Raw genomic sequence first — 16,374 nt, 5'->3', positions numbered from 1 at the left:
TGTAGTTCCTTTCTTTAGTAGCTGACCTTATGAAGTAAAACACATCAGGAAAAAAAGTCTTCACTGACTCATGCAGGGAGGAAGGGATGGAGGAGTCTTTGCTGACTCACTCAAGAGGCACAAACCCACTTGCAATATGGTGCACTATGATGTCTTTGGGGCCTGGGAGAAAAGCCTGAAGGACAGCACTCTCACAGCTTCCTGCAACCTCTCATCTTTGCGTCCCAAACTGTGCCAGCCACTCTGGTTGTGCTGGGAGAGACAAGGGGCAGTTACCCACCATTCCTGACACACTGCCAACGGGAGCAGCACATCCTGTTTGGACAAAACCAGAGTGTGGGGCTCACTCACCCAAGAGAATTCAGCTGCAAAGAAAAGGTTCCAGGATGAGATCCCTTTCCCCACTATGAGATAGCTTTAAATAAAACATCATTTCTAAGGCAAAGCTCAGAGAAATAGAATGAGTGTGCTAGAAAATGAGAGTAATTGCACAGAGTGTTCTCTTTGTTTTACAAGCACAAATGCTGTAATTAGTGTTTCCCACATCCTGGTTTCTCTTTTTGACAGATCCCACACTGGCATCATCACACTGTTCTAGCACTGCTGCTTTTCCTTCTCTTTACCCTGCCACTTGCTACAAAATTGACTGTGACATTTCAAAAATTCAGCTCAAGGGCTCTCTTGGGGGAACTAAGTGGCAAAAACAAGACTCTTTCACTAGCATGACAGGACAGGAACAAGATCATAGAAGCGAGAACAGGAAGGATACAAGAAAAACAAGCTAAGGCATGTTATTCCTTAGCAGAAAACATGAGGAAAAAGGTGACAGAAGACATTAATATTTCAGCCTAGAATTTGTTTTTGCTGTTTGAATTTAGCTCAGATGATGATACAAGACGAGAAGCCATGGAATTCACATGCCTTGTTTTGTCACAGAGATGCACTAAGCAGGAACCGGCCTGCTCACATACACCTGGACCTTCCTCTCCTTCCTTCCTGCACTATGTACAGCTGAAAGATCTCACATCCCAGATTGGTAAGAAAGCAGGAATAGGCAGATTTCCTTGTGGATGCATGCGCAAAGAGGACAAGCTGGGAGGTTCAGAAACTACCATCAGGCCCTTCTTCACAAGAATAAATGAGATGCATTTGTTCAGCAACATCTTCTGAACGCAAAGGCTTTGGTAGTGTAGATATTTGGCCCTGGATGAAAACCTTAAAAATCAAAAGGATCACAGACTCCATTTTGGGGCACCAAACTCTGCTGGTCCAAGCCTGACGGAGGTACTCCCTTACCGCTTCAGGATTTCAGTGAAGAGCAGGAGCCCTTGTTTGTGCAACTCCACATTGTTCAGCTGCAGGACATCTTGAAGACTCCTCATCAGAGATTCAATGCCTGCACATGTTCAAGAGAAGTCACAGAGAGGGCTTTTAACACCCCAAATCCCAGGACAGAAGCAAAATTAAGTTTTAATAGGAAGATTCAAACAATTATTCTTCTGAACCACTGACAGAAACAACTGCCCCAAACTGCTGAGTGTTCACTCAGCTCCCTGATAATAGGCCCCGACTTCCACTGCTGGAGGTAAGTCCAAAAGAATGGGAGGAATTTAACCTTTCTTCCTAAATCTACTCTTAGTATGTTCACCAAAACACTTAACAGTAACTCAGGTAGTGTCAGTCATGATAACGGGTTATTATAACAAGTGCATGCCCATCAGGAACTCATTAGGACAGTTCAAAGCTATGTTGAAATTCGAGCTATGGTGGACATCACAAACATGTCTGATAGGCACTCGTTTCCAGTCCTTTACCCATCCTGACTGGAAATTGTGATTGTGTGTAAAGCATTGAAATTCAGCTAGAGGCACAACAAATGCCCACAGTATTACTGCAGCCCCCCTGTCAGAAAGGTTGATGACTCACCATAGACTGTGTGACACTTTGAGAAGAAAAGGCGCTCTTCAGTGAGGAGGAGCAGGCAGCAATACACTGACCAGATGAGAATTTCACTGTTGCACAAGAGACACTCAAACAGGAATTCTGCAAGCACACAGACACACAGGCAGATAAGGTCGCCCCGGTAAGAGGCAGTCTGCCTACAGCCTGGCACAGCTGCTCCCAGAACAGAGCAAAGGAAGGAGGAGGAAACACAGAAGCATAGCAACAGCCACAGGGAAAACGGGTGTATTCAATACAGGCCAGAAAAGGCAGGAATGAAGAGTGGAATGGAAGCTGGGGGGTACGCTAGCCTTCAAAGCAAGGTGACTGGAGAGCAGAGTCCTGCAGGCAAGCATCTTCCCAGCACAAACTCAGCAGGCAGGAGCTGAACTGTGGCTCTAGCCTTTGGCACAAATGAGAAGCCACAAAGCAAGCTTTACCACAGATGCAGTGATCTTTTTTTTTCCTCAGAACTTTTACACCTCCTAAAGAATTTGTAAGATGAAAGCATTTCTGTCTTTTGGGATTACAAAGAAATAATAAACTGCATTCTAAAGCTAAATCCTAGACCAAATTCTGTATAAATTTACAGTATTTAGTGGGATACAATGGAACCCCAGTCTGTGTTGGCTTGTATCTAAGGTCCTGCAAGGAGGACCTTGACCTCAAGGGCTCATCAAATTCTTGTTGTGGAAACTCCATTCTGCTGTTGGCAGCTGTTTCTATATTTTCAGTTGAAAATTTACTCTCCCCTTCTAATCCTAAATCACATTAGGCATTTTTACTGGTATAAAATGGTCACCAGACACACTATGCCATCAGAGGATTTCATGGAGCCGGACCAGTTCCTAAAACAAACAGCCAAGGAGTGCTTGATATTAGCAGATGAACAATAAAATGCTACTGCATTTCTTCACCTGGGACATCAGCATGGATAAAAGCAGGAGCATATCTGCTGGGAGAGTGAACCAGCACTGCAGCCATACAGTGAGAACTTGCTGCCTGTAACATCTCATCTCTGGTCAACAAAAGCTGTTGGGAAACAAATGTCAAAATGAGAGAGGAAATCAACTATGCAGATATGAGTAAGAAACAGTTTCCTCTACGTTTTAAAACATAAAACATAAATTAAGATCTGTCCTTTGGTATGTGTTTCACAGATTAAACTTGCTAAGACAAGATCAAACACTGGACCAAATACGTTCCAAAAATGTAAAATGAGAACCACAACAGAAAAGATTATGAGCAAGAATAGCTCTGCCCCCGTGCTTAGTCATGCTGGCACTGCAAGTGCTGTATCAGACCTCAAGTGTGAGTAAAATTTGTCCCCTCCAGGATACAGGAATGAACAATTAGGTGATCTATGGGGATGTCCCCATTTCCACTGTAGCCTCTATTGCTGGTGTTGGCAACAGCACACTCAAATGCCCCAGATAAAGATTCAATACAGGCCAGAAAATTCTTTACGTTTACTGGCAATTCACTACTACTTCAGCAATCACCTTTTTGAGAACAAGTGGCAGTGGATTTTCCCCTTCTAAAAGGTCAGGGTTCTCAGACTCCTCCTCTGGCTTTGAATTATTCATAAGAATAGATACAAAATGGTCAGATTTCAGCAGCTCCTTTAGCAAACCTGCAGAAAGGGGAGGAAGAGTGAGCACCATACTGGGCATAGCAAGGATTATATCAACACAGGAGTGTTTACAGCCTAAGACTTGTTGCCAGCTTCGTCCCCTTTCCTGCACTCCTAACGAGTGTGCTCACTTCCAGTTTAGTGAGCTGCTTCTCACTGTGTCCCCAGATACTGCCAGGAGCCCCATGTTTTGCAAGCCCTTGTTGCTAATGCTTTTTTCTGGGTCTGATCTGCTCCCTGTCCCTTCTCAGAGACCTGCATGTGCACTGGTACACCATCTCAGGAGCACTCTACTCGCATCACCTTCTGTGCTCCAGGACCCATCCCTTAAAGCGTTTCTCGGGAGAGCTCTTGACCTGCATTCTTCTCCAAGCTACAGCCAGTGACCCAACAACAACTAGACATTTTCCCTGAAATACTTCCTAGAGAACTGGCATTTATCTTCCCTTTCTACTTTCACGGGCTCTTGCTGAAACAGCTGTGTTTACCTAAAGGATATCAACACACATACAAAAGCCCTCAATATAAAAAGTATGGAGCACTGCTATAGGTACTGATGCAAATCATCAGTACATGTCAGTACAAATTCACAAGGGGCGTAGTCTGAGCTATAGAATTCCACTTTCAAAGGAAATCATCCTCCATTTATAGTAGCTGAGTAGATGAGCTGAGGAGCAATCCAATTCCTGCTTACCTCCTACAAGAAAACTGAATTCCCTGGATGGTTTACAAACAAGCAATGCCAGAAAGGCTGAAATTGTGCTCCCCAGCAACAGTTGATAGGTGCAGTTGGAAGCATAAATGCAAGAAAGCACCACTTCCACGTTAGCTTTCTAACCTAAACAACATGATGCCTCACATCTGAAGGCTGTATTTGTTAGACTCCATTCTACTGCTCTACAAAGCCCACCTGCCTGTGTACAGTGTTTGCATTCAGAAACTTTGAGGCATGGGCTATTCCTAGGATGAAACATCAAAGTGAGATAGGCCAGGCCACAGTGCATGCTCTGAAGAGACTCTGAAAACTAGTCAGTGTTAGGCAAATGTGGGGCTCGAGGGACAGTGGGGGAGTTCAGCAGCAGGTCTGGTCTGTTTGATTGCTGTGGAGTAACAGAAAGGATTGACTGCTTCAGACAAGCAGCAAAAAAAGCTCCTCTGGGGAACAACCCACATCACAGCATCTAAATCAGCCAAAGATTTCTTCCTCATCCTAAGCCTTCCCTTGCACCTTGCAGTTTCTCTCAGCAATGCCTTACCCAAACAATTGATCTGCAGCTCCTTTGTCTGTGCACGCCCCAAGGTATTCAGGAAGAGACCACACAGCCTTTCTTCAAAGTGTGCTGAGAGCCGTTCTGTGCCAACAGCGCAGGAGTACAGCTTGCCATACAAGTAGCAGACAGCAGCCTTTATGCCCTCATTTGGGTATGCCAAACCCATCAGCAGATGATCCACTAAATTACCTAGTGTTAGGAACAGAAAGGGCAACCACTCACAGCAATGAACTGACTTCTTAAAAGCACCCACCTATTTCTCTTGAAAACTTGCAAAAGCCCACTGGACAGGCTGGTGTGTACAGATTAATGAATGCCACAGTTAAGTGATATGCTCCCCACGATCTGTCCTTCTGAGCAGAGGTATAGTAATAAATGGTTGCAGGAGCTTGCTGTTGGCAATATGAGTATCCATCATCCCAGCTACTCCCACAAACAGCTAAGCTTTGCTCACCAGACCCCCAGAGGCTAGATCAAGGAAAGAAAAACTAAATATATGTTGCCTGTGAAGCAGACCCACACACCCCAGTTCACAGAGGCTGGTTTTGCCAGGCTGGCTAAGAGCACACAAGGCTGCTGTGAAGGTATTGACCTGCAACCCAGGAGACCTGAACACCACTCTGACTTCTGGACAAGCTTCATGAATTCACATGGAGTTCATGCATGCACATGTGTATTAGGGCTGTGAGTATTACTCTTCCATGGTGCATGACACATTACTCACTGTGCTCTACCACCAATATATCAGCAAAGCCTGGGATGGCATCTGCCAGCTTGCCCAAGAGAGTGAACGTGGGCAGGCTGCCTCTCATGGTAGTTGCTTTGCACAGCTGTAGAGGAGACAGAGAAAAAAAATATTTCACTTGTGAGGACACAGTCCAAAGACAGAAATGCACCCAAACCTGCAAGCTCTTGGTGATGCATAATCCCCCAGAATAGGATCTTTTCCTAAGCTGGGTCCTCTTCACCACTTAGGGTAAGCCACAGGAAAACCCCGAACACACCACTAAGTCTCTAAAATATCTTTTAGTTAATCCAAGAAATCTGTTGCTTGTTGTTCCTTTTCCTCCTTTCCTCTCCAGTTCTTACATGAGCAGATGAACCACTTTTGCTACTTCACAACTTTTTGCACCCTTTGCAACCATCACAGACTTAGAAATGAAGAGAGCAAGAGCCCATGGCATAGGCTGGTAAAGGTCCTCATACCACTGAAACAGTAAGATAGGAAAAGAAGAATCTAAGGAAGCCACACAGCTTCACAAGAGCATCATGAAGTAACATGGCTGCAAAGTATCATAGGAACAACAGGACAACTCCAGAGAAGACACCGACATGGTCAAAATCACAGCAGGGGAGCTGGCACTAGGACATTCCACTGCAGAGAAGGTTGCATCCCAGTGCAGCAGCTGCAGCCTTGCAAGGCCGCTCATTCCCATCTCCTCAACCTCTGAAGGATTGAAAAGGAAGGGCAGGGAATTCATCTTCACTGACCTCTTTCTGGCTTTCATCCAAAATGCAGCGAAAGTACTGTTCTGACTTCAGCTCCACTACAAGCCGCACCAGAACTAGGCAGAAGAACAGGATCAGTAATTCACACACAAGAGCACTCACAATCCATCTTCCACAGGGCTTTAGCAGACCAGTGAGCAAAGAACTTAGACATTAAATGAGCACAGAGCTGAGAGAACAGGGTACTGCCGTTGCTATTGCTTCTGATAGCCCAGCCCAAGCTCCCTACAGCAACATTCCAGCAGTCCTGTTCCAGCTGCACTACAAACCATCCATGGAAATGAACTGCAAGTGACAAACTGAGCATCAGGACACCAAGTAAATGTAAGGAACCAGGAAGGGAAGAAAACAAAGCCCCAGCTTAAAAACATAAAAAAACTCCAAACCTGGTAATTGAATAGAGCAGACTTCCTAGAGCGTGAAAATTAAAAACATCTCTTTCCAAAAAAGATATCAGAACTGAAAGTGCTGAGTATCCTTAGATGCAGACTGAGAGCTCCTCCTCCAGTTGCTACTGCCCCTGAGGCAATAGTGCAGCCTATCAGCCATTCCTCCCCACTCCACTTATACCTTGCCAGAAAGCAAAGCTCCAGTCATCTTTGTGGTACTGTTCACCTCCTCAGCCTCAGGAAAAGGCTGTTATTCTTGGTTCACTGCAACTTCAAGAACTCTGCCTGCTCCATCCTAGTAAGAGGAATCAACAAGTAACTGTTTACCAGACACTGGCTACCTGTCACCTGGGGTTTCCCTAACTAAATCACAAGGGAACTGTGGAAGCTGGCAGGCTGCCTCTGCCTCCACACATACACCAGTGTGTGGACCAGTTTGGGAAGCAAAGTTCCTCTTCTGGTGTTTTTAGAACCTGGGCACCTGAAGGTTCAGCAGATAAAGTTTTGACAATAGGCCCCTTACTGAGACAAAATGCAGAACATCGTTCCATAGGATTTGGTAAGGCTTTCTTGGATATATCTTGCTGTCATGGCATGACTCATTTGAAAAACATACTCTTGTTTTGTATTCTAGGAAAGCATCATAAAAAGAAATACCAGAGACTTCTGGGTTCACTATGTCTTGATGTATCCAGGGCAATACTGGAGGTTTATCTAGAAGACCTACTTTAACTAAAGAGCTATGCATCTCAGCACAGGCATGTCTTGACAAGTGATTTATATATGGTTTATCGGCCCTTTCTTGCCCTGAATTCTCAGAGTCTCTGAAACTTTCAAGAGTTAGCTAACACTAAGTTAAAATTCCTCTGTCAGCCCTGCAGGTGTTTCCATCAGATTTCAAATGAAGGACTGCTCACAAAGAGGAGATCTGCAGCCTGTACAGCTAAACCCTAAGAGAAAGCAGTAGATCCCAAAGCTCACTGAAGCCTACAGGAAGACTTCCATTTGATTTGAGACTTCGGTTAGGTCCAAAGATGAAGCATTGTTTACCACTGTTATGCATGTGACACTAAATTCATGGCACACACAGAACCTTGCAAGAGAAATGCTAAGTATTTAAATGTGCATGCACTCCTCTGGAACACTCTGTTCATCACTGCTGCGTTGATAGAAAATAGATGCTCTCCCCAGTTCAAGTTGTATAGAAGCTGAGCATCTCACCATAATTATCAGACAAGACAGAGCCTTCCTTCACAAACTGTCAGTTACTGAGATGTGGCATCTGCCTCTCACCTTCTATGAACAGGTCCAGGGCACTGCTGTCTTCCACAGTATGCAACATCCCTGAAAGATAAGCCACAATCAGTAAGGGAACTCATTCCTGCTTGTAATCATGGGTGCCATAATGCCTTCTTGTAAAAAATTGCTGCAGATTGTTTTCAGAACTGTTTTGGTTTCCCCACTTCACGTGACACCAGCCTAACTTTGTCAGAGGAAGGTGGATACTCTCAGGGACACACGGGCATTAAGGCATTCGGTTCTCTTGCGAATTTTTCATGTACTTTAGAGTTGAAGTCAATGGCTCCACCTATCTAAGTAAATATGTAACTGCTACTACCATCGCCACGTCTCACTGCACGTATCCAGTATCATACATCTGAAACAACACTCCAGAATCATAGAATAGTTAGGGTTGGAAAGGACCTTAAGATCATCTACTTCCAACCCCCTGCCATGGACAGGGACACTTCGCACTAAACCATGTCGCTGAAGGCTCTGTCCAACCTGGCCTTGAATACTGCCAGGGATGGAGCATTCACAGCTTCCTTGGGCAATCCATTCCAGTGCTTCACCACCCTCACTGTAAAGAACTTCTTCCTTATATCCAATCTAAACTTCCCCTGTTTAAGTTTGAAGCCATTACCCCTTGTCCTACCACTACAGTCCCTAATGAAGAGTCCAAATGACAGAATGACAGGAGTCCAGCTCTGAGTTTTCCTTCAAATCTTCCATTCATACGTATTGCCATGAACAGTCTTCTCCCTCCACAGCACTGAAACTCCTGAGACAAAACGTGAACATCAGGTTTAAAGCATATGGAAACTATTCCAATGTTAAATGGAACGTGAAGGCACCACTTCACGAGCCATTTGTATGAAAGGAGCGTAAAATTGGATATATTAAAATAAGCCACCGTCTCACTCTACTACACCACAACTGGTGAGAAACTCTACCTCCCAACTCCTTCCAACATCAGGTACCTACAGCATCAGGCATCTGGTTCAGACCCCCACTTCTGCTACACCAAACCACTTGTTCCAACATATCTGATCAAATTCCCTGCCCCTGGAGAGCCCATGACCTCTCAGAAATTTGACCAACTAAAGCAACGTTATGACACTGCAGATGAAGAAATTACTTATTCCGTCTCATCTGTCCTGTCCTCAGTAACTTCCTTACACTTTGGAAAGGATTTGCATGCAGCATTAGTGAACATTGCAATATTAACTGCATGAAATTCAGGCTTACCTGAAATTCACCATTTTTACATACGTAACGTTCCACACTCCACCTCTGCTCTCTCAACCCTCTTTCTTCTGCCTGTGCTTATTCCAATATTCTCTCTCCAGAAACAAATGTATTTTCCTAAATTTACTATTAATACCTCCTCCACAGCATTGGTCAAATCTTTGAGGGTCTCTCTTACACTCTTGCACCAAATGATCCTTGGCTCAATTCGGCTCTGTCTAAAATGTACATGTCACTGTTTGTTGCCCCAGGCTTAGACTGGGGATTCCAACTGCTCTAGGAGTTACACCAAGTGCAGTAAAATCCCAAAGCGGTCCCTAAACCATCCAATTGTAAAGCTTCTCAAAGAGAGAGAGAATATTTAAAAGCTTCTGAGGTATTTTGTGTTAGGCTCATACAGTGTAGGATTGAATTGCCCATAAGCCCTCCACATCTGTGTAGGATTATGTGCACAGACAACACTCAATCAAAATTTGTGCAACAGGTGGAACTAAACCTGCACAAAGTTCTGTTTCTAACAAAGCTGCTTCCAAAACATGCACAGCCCATTTTGGGCTGGGAAATCAACCAGAAAAACACTGTTTGAGTTATTCAGTGCATCAAGGCAGGGCAAGGGGCTTGTAAGTCACTTTCCCCAAATAACAAGAATTAGCTATGATGCACAAATGAGATTGTGGAATTAAAAGAATCCAGTATATTTGCTCCTTGAAGGCACTCACATTCATACCCTCCACCTTTCTCTTCCTCCTTACTGTTCCTTCACTTAGACCATTATTTCTTCTCCATCAAGATTTTACTCGACGTTTCAAAGATCCTTCCCACAGCACTGGTATGCAAACAGAAACCAGCAGGAGACGTTCAAACTCACAGAGACCGTTACTGGAAAGGCACTTTCTGGCATCCCTCTGAATGCTGTTCTGCTGCGAGGCTGACCCAGCAGAATGAAGCAGCTATTGCAGTCCTGTGGCTACAAGGATTCCTACAGACGTAAAGTGGTGGTGTGAACAAAAAAATCGCTATGTAGATTTATATTTTGCATTTAATTTGATATTAAATCCTGCAACACTCTTTTAAGCTCACACTTTCATTTCTGTCTGAATCTTCATGTAATCCACAGCTCAGCAAGAGGAGAAAGCACTGAGGCACCAGAATGGAGGGCATTCAGGGAACAGCCCTACACCAGGCACTCCCTCTGTTCTTCAGAAAGACTTTACAGATAACATCAAGATGCTTTGGAAAACTGCAAAAGCTTTATGCACATGCCAAACCTGCTCCTTGGGGAGGAAGGAGATTTATTACCCTATTCTAAATCAAGTGACAGGCAGATTTCCACATGAAGCTCATAACGCACCTAACACAGAATGGCGGAATTACAGAATTAGGTACCTCAATATTCTCTTGGTTTGGGGTTGAGGCTTTTTTTTGCTTCTAAATGTGGAGAAGCTTCGCACATATACACCTATTCACAAACAAAGGTTTTAGCCTTCTCCCTGCTGCTGCGTGAGGCCACAGCAGAGTTCTTACCAAAGAGAGTTCCTATCAAATGAACGCAGACCCTCTCGTCGGGTGCCAGCAGCTGGATGACCGGCAGCGCCTGCCAGGCCAGGGCATCTTGGAGCCGGGAGAGGACGTGCCTCTTGCGCACCAACTACGGATCAAGAGACAACCACCCGTCAGCGCTTGGGCCCGGCCCACCCGCTGCTCCCACAACCCTGAGCGGGGCAAGGAGAGTGCCACAGGATACCCCTGGCCTAGCGCCATGACAACACTTGGCCAGCGTCAGGCTCAGCCCCGGAGAAGGGAGCAGCCGAGCGGGGTCTGCTGAGGGGAGGGGGGGGCACCACGCCAGCCGTGAGGCGCCAACGCCCCGCGCTGCCCACCGAGGCGCTGCCGTCGCCCAGGGTCTCCACGGCGCAGGCGAGGCAGAGCGGCGGGCGGAGCGGCAGCGACCAGCGAGCGCCGTGCCCGCCGCCGGGCCGCGCGCACCCCGCCGCCATCGCCTCAGCGCCCCGCCGCTGCCAGCAGGTCCCGATTGGCGGCCCCCGCAGCGCCACCGGCTGCACCGTGTGTTACAGCCGCGCCCCCGACGGCAGCGGGGAACCGGGGCGCAGAGAAGCCCCTCCCGCTCGCCCCGCCCTCCCGGCCGCCCGGCTTCCGGCGGCACCGCTCTGCTTCCGCTCCGCGCGCTCGGGCCGACAGGAGCGATTGTGCCGTGCCGCAGCGCCCAGGCCGCGGCCATGGTGAGTGGGGCCGGGCGCCGGCCCCCGCCTCGCCCTCCTCTTCCGGGGGAGCCGCGCCGGGGGCCTGGGGTGGGGAAGGGGAAGGACGGTGCGTCTCCGGCTGCGGGCGGCGAGCACGTGGAGGCCGGGCGCCGCGGCCGGGTGCGGGTGTCCCGCTCGGGCGCGGGTGTCCCGCTCGGGCGCTGCCCCGCAGGGAGGAAGCTGGGGTGGGGGCGATGCTGGCGGCCCTGGGGTACCCGGGGTGCGGGCGCATGTGCTGGGCAGGGCGGCAGCCGCGTGTGGGGCAGGCGGGGGGCAGCGGGCCTGGACCGCAGCGGTGGGAGCTGAGAAGTTGCTGTTCCGGCAGTGCCGGGCGTTAATGTCGGCTGTGGCCTCGCTGCCTTTTCACTGTGCCATGGATGTTAACATCTAGGCGTGTAATTGGCAGAAATCAACCCGGTATGTGCTCTTACTGGGGTTTCCTTAAAATTCATGCCTAAGCTTGTTAATTTGTGCACTAAAATGCTTCATTTTATATAGCATCTCTAGTAGCAAATGCCTGATGACTGCCCTGTAGTTGTGTTTGCTGCTGCTAGTTTATAGGGTGTAAGCCGAATGTGTGGGTAGAGACACTCTTAACTTTGAATTCAAGAAGAATTCCTCTTGAGAAATAAAAGGCAGTGGGATTTCTAGTGTATGTGTAAAGTAGATGAGAATAGTGGTGTGATTCCAATAGTCAATACATGTGGTGGACATAATGCCTATATAGTGTTGTTCCACACAAGGCCCCTTTTGGTCCTAATGTAAGTCTTCACTTTTTCCTTTCTCTAGAGCGAGGCAGAAGTGAATCCCAAAGCTTACCCGCTGGCTGATGCACAGCTCACCAAAACGCTACTGGATCTTGTGCAGCAGTCCTGCAACTATAAGCAGCTACGCAAGGGGGCCAATGAAGGTGAGACCCGTGTGTTGCAAAGTGTGCTGGAAATCATCTCAAGGGTTTTGCGAGAAGCTGTGGCTAGAGATTGTCTTTTCTCTCTGGCTGTGGACCCCTAACTTTATGTAGGTCTGGCTCTTCCAAGTGTCTGTCTCCTTCCTCTTCCTTCTGTCCTGCTTAAGCAATATTCTGGGACAGAACTAAGCTGAAATCTTCTCAGCGCTTGTATGCAGTTCTGGTAGGTGCCCAAGCTGTGTTCCTGGTGTGTGTCCTGTGATCATGGGTACTTCAGAGTGTGGCACTGGGATTACCAGATGGCTGGCCAGTTCAGAACCATGAAAAAGATTTGGGTTTGAGGGTACCTCTAGTGCAGCCTGCTCAGAAAGTGGCTCCCTTCACAGTTGGATCAGGCTGCTTGGGGTTTTGCTTAGTTAGACTTTCAAAACAGCAGTCCCTATGGATAGAAACAATCTCTCGGGACCCATGTCCCATGGCTTAAACCCCTATGGTGGTGTGTGTATGGGAGAAGGGATATAAAATTCCAGCACACTGCCAGAATCATCTTCAGGCAGCAGTCTGCAACTTGTAATTTTTACTGCACACTCATGAGGACAGTCTGGCTTTGTCTCCTCTGCAGTCCCCTTCAAGTAGTTGAAGACAGCAGCTATGTCTCCCTCGCTCCCACCTCAGTCCCCTCTTCTCCAGGCTAAACAACCCACCTCGGCCCTGCAGCTGCCACCTTCCTCTGGCCTGTCCTCATGGTAGCAGTAGATCTTCTTGCTCATGCCATCTCCTAAAGTTGTTTTTCACTACATGTGCTTTCCAGAAGGACCTAGACTTACTCATCAGTCTCTTTTACAGCCACTAAAACACTGAACCGAGGGATAGCAGAGTTCATTGTGATGGCAGCAGATGCAGAGCCCTTGGAGATCATCCTGCACCTCCCTCTTCTCTGTGAGGACAAGAACGTACCTTATGTGTTTGTGCGCTCCAAGCAAGCCCTGGGCCGGGCGTGCGGCGTTTCCCGGCCTGTCATTGCCTGCTCCATCACCATCAAGGAGGGATCACAGCTAAAGCCTCAGATCCAGTCTGTCCAGCAAGCTATAGAAAGACTGTTGGTCTAAATGCCCATAAGTTTAACTGTGTGGAATAGGAAAGTTGGAGTTGGGGGAATTAATGTCTAGCTTTGGTTGAGATCATTGTTTTGATATCAGTGTTTCATTTCAAAACGCCATATTTTTTTGTTTAATAAGGCTTAATTCTTAGTGTTCCTGCCTCTTCCCCCCCACCCCATTCTGTTATTCCAACATATTCATTGTATTAGTTCTTGAAAAGTGATTGTACAATTGTATTTTCAGTTTGATGTTTAAAACAATGGGGAGAAAAAAGAAATCCCTTCCTTATCTCCATGTCTGCCTGCTCAGGGCTTTTTTAACTCACCCATTAGCTTCCTCTGTGTTGCAGTACTTCTGCTAAGCTTCAGCCTCTAACAGGCATGAGTAACTGGTTCTGAATGGTTTAGCCTGAGGATAAGGTGTGTTGGTTTGGTTCCCTGTGGAGCTGTTGCTTTATGTGATGGAGCAGTGCACAGCACGTGTAAGGCAGGCAGTGGCTACTGTGTAGCAGTGAACAGAGCCAAGATCAGTACACATAGCACAACCCTTCTTGAAACCAGGCGAGAGACTTCTGTAAGAGGTGTATGGGGAGCAGAAATCTTATGGCAGTGCACAAGAGGAGATCTCTTATCTCGCTTATTTTTAAATATTGACTTTTTAAGAAAAATAAAATTGCTGACAAAGCTAAATATTACTGTTATTCCCTCGAGGAAGCATTTGCAACTAACTGACGTGTTCCTACTTGTAAAGCTAAACCACTCAGATTGCCTGAAGGCTATTGCAGTGCAGTATTTCATAATTCTTCAGTTTGATGGGGTTTTTTCATGGACTGTATCAATGAGCTTGGGCTTCCTGGGGAATTCAAGTACAAAACATGGCAGAGAGGAGCCTGCTGGGGCTGACAAGTACCCTACATGTGGCTGATAGTTATAAAAAATACTGTGCTTTTAGGGCAGCTATTGTACTGTAGTCACCCAACTGAAGATGAACCCTGTAAGTCATGGGTCTGAGACAATAGAGAACAAGTAATTTTTCAGATAAATCAACCTGTGTCTCAAGAAGAGAACGCCAGATCATCCCATGCTTTGGGAAAGCGTGAAGCGCCACCTGCGTTCTGGATTAATGGTGGTTTTCTTGAGCTACCTTTAGTTAAATGCATATTGTGTAACAAAATCCACTTACTGCTCTAAGGAGAAAAGTCTAAACCTCTGTGTTGAAATAGATCATATCAAACCTGCCTTCTACTGCAGGGTGCCAAAGCTAGTGTGGAAAGACCAATAGGTGCAATAGCAGAAGGGAAAGTAAGTTCTGTAATGTTTCCATAGAGGCACTAACTTCATACCTTTACTAAGTACATCCCAAGTTGATGAAATCAGCTCATGAAAGACTGAAGACAAATTGTGTCTGTGTATCTTTGTAAATGGCTGATAACAGTAATATCCTTGCTGAGGTAAACTTAATGCAAAGATTTTGGAGCCTTTTCATGTGTATGAGGTTTAGAAAGGCTGCTGTTCCCTTCTACTGATGCTGATTGTTGAACTAGTACTTAAAACCACAATTTTGCAAAGGATTTGCCCTGTCGTACCCTGCCAAGATAGCTGATGTAAGACAGCACATAAGGAGCGGAAATAAAGGATTCTTGAGCAAGCAAAATGGTCTAATTTTCTGCTCTGCAGCCTTCCCTTTTAAAAGTCTGCTTTATGCTATTAACACACACAAAAAGCCATGAGGAAGATCTAATAACCTAGAACAAATGTGCTACAATCATCCAAAACCTGGAACATACTGTGCCTGGGTGTTAGCAAGCCAAGAGTTAACAAGGGCATTTGGGGAATGAAAATTCACAGAATTAAGGACAGGAGACACACTGTTTTATTGCCTTCAAGTCTTGCTAAGACAAGTGTTTATAGTAACTTCTTTGCCAAAGGGCAAAAGAAATAGATTGCTTAGACAGATCTTTATTAAAAATAACTACTATAATGCAGGATGATTAGAAGTATAATGGACTATGTAGCTCCAGTGCTGCAGAGCTCAGTGGGGGCTAGCTGGTCTTTGGAGAGGAGCTGTGGAAGTGAGCAGCATGCTGGCACAGCTAGGGTGATCACAGTGCAAAGGCAGTGAGTGGTCAAGAGCTGGCTCTGATACATGTGCCACACGCTACAGCACGGGCACAACCTTAATACATGGCTTAATTCTTCAGTACATTGCCTAATAGTTTCTGTGCCAAACACAGGAATCCCTGAACACTAATAACACTACACAGACCAGAATGACACCTCATGTATCCCATGTTTGCATCCCGTACAAAGTTACAGTTTAGCTAAACAATTAGTAGTGTTTCCTAGACCAGTGACTACTGGTTTTAGTCATCCTGCACTGCAAGACAGGTGGAGCACGCTGGGGTGGAAGTTTAAAAACCGAAACATAGCCCCATGTGCAGTCTCCACAACCATGATTAAAAACCCAGAAATCAACTAGAGGTAACAAGAGCTACTCTCCACAACTTGCCACTTTTCTGGTTTTAAAGCACAGATCTGAGTACAGAAGCTTGCACAATAGTCTGACTCACGCACTGCAGAGGTAAAAAGCTCTGTGCCATCTCAGTAATTTAATTGGGGTAAGTGCTTGCAGCCTTCCAGGAAACATGATTTCCCCATCCCCTTTTTTTAAAACCATTTTTTTCTATTACAAATTAACAATGGAAAACCTGCCTGTGCAGCTTTGTGAAGTGCTGGCTTGTTGTCCAAAGGATTGGCAACCGCTTCCCATGATGATTTTCTCCTTTATGATCTGCTGGTAATCTTTGTAACACCAGTGGCGGAAAAGAACCCAAT

The 16,374-nt window shown here is 46.3% G+C and overlaps 2 protein-coding genes across 6 annotated transcripts in view; one reads left to right on the top strand and one right to left on the bottom strand.

The window, feature by feature from the left end:
• The window catches only part of MEI1 (meiotic double-stranded break formation protein 1), a 37,276-nt gene extending 26,007 nt beyond the window's left edge, over positions 1–11,269 (bottom strand). For 3 of the 5 annotated variants that reach the window (XR_003990387.1, XR_003990388.1, XM_030478051.1), the window contains exons 1-10: positions 11,153–11,269; positions 10,797–10,920; positions 8,037–8,087; positions 6,337–6,410; positions 5,570–5,675; positions 4,831–5,034; positions 3,444–3,574; positions 2,859–2,973; positions 1,927–2,043; positions 1,297–1,396 (exon numbers count right to left, since the gene is read on the bottom strand). Coding sequence is in view for 3 of the 5 variants with exons in the window: in XM_030478051.1 (XP_030333911.1) it covers positions 1,297–1,396; positions 1,927–2,043; positions 2,859–2,973; positions 3,444–3,574; positions 4,831–5,034; positions 5,570–5,675; positions 6,337–6,410; positions 8,037–8,087; positions 10,797–10,920; positions 11,153–11,269 (1,139 nt within the window). In the remaining 2 variants the exon portion in view is untranslated. Of the gene's footprint in view, positions 1–1,296; positions 1,397–1,926; positions 2,044–2,858; positions 2,974–3,443; positions 3,575–4,830; positions 5,035–5,569; positions 5,676–6,336; positions 6,411–8,036; positions 8,088–10,140; positions 11,007–11,152 lie in introns of those variants that run through there. The other 2 variants (XM_030478054.1, XM_030478053.1) reach the window with 2 other exon arrangements.
• SNU13 (small nuclear ribonucleoprotein 13) lies at positions 10,970–15,193 on the top strand. The gene is made up of 3 exons (XM_030478056.1): positions 10,970–11,512; positions 12,323–12,443; positions 13,287–15,193. Exons 1-3 carry the CDS (start codon positions 11,510–11,512, stop codon positions 13,547–13,549), a joined length of 387 nt encoding a protein of 128 aa, XP_030333916.1. The 5' UTR covers positions 10,970–11,509; the 3' UTR covers positions 13,550–15,193.
• The last annotated feature ends 1,181 nt before the right edge of the window (positions 15,194–16,374 follow it).

Source organism: Strigops habroptila, chromosome 3 (assembly GCF_004027225.2).
Source record: "Strigops habroptila isolate Jane chromosome 3, bStrHab1.2.pri, whole genome shotgun sequence".
Lineage (NCBI taxonomy): Eukaryota > Metazoa > Chordata > Aves > Psittaciformes > Psittacidae > Strigops > Strigops habroptila.
The sequence above is the reverse complement of the archived record's forward strand: the minus strand, read 5'-3'. Positions and strand labels throughout refer to the sequence as shown.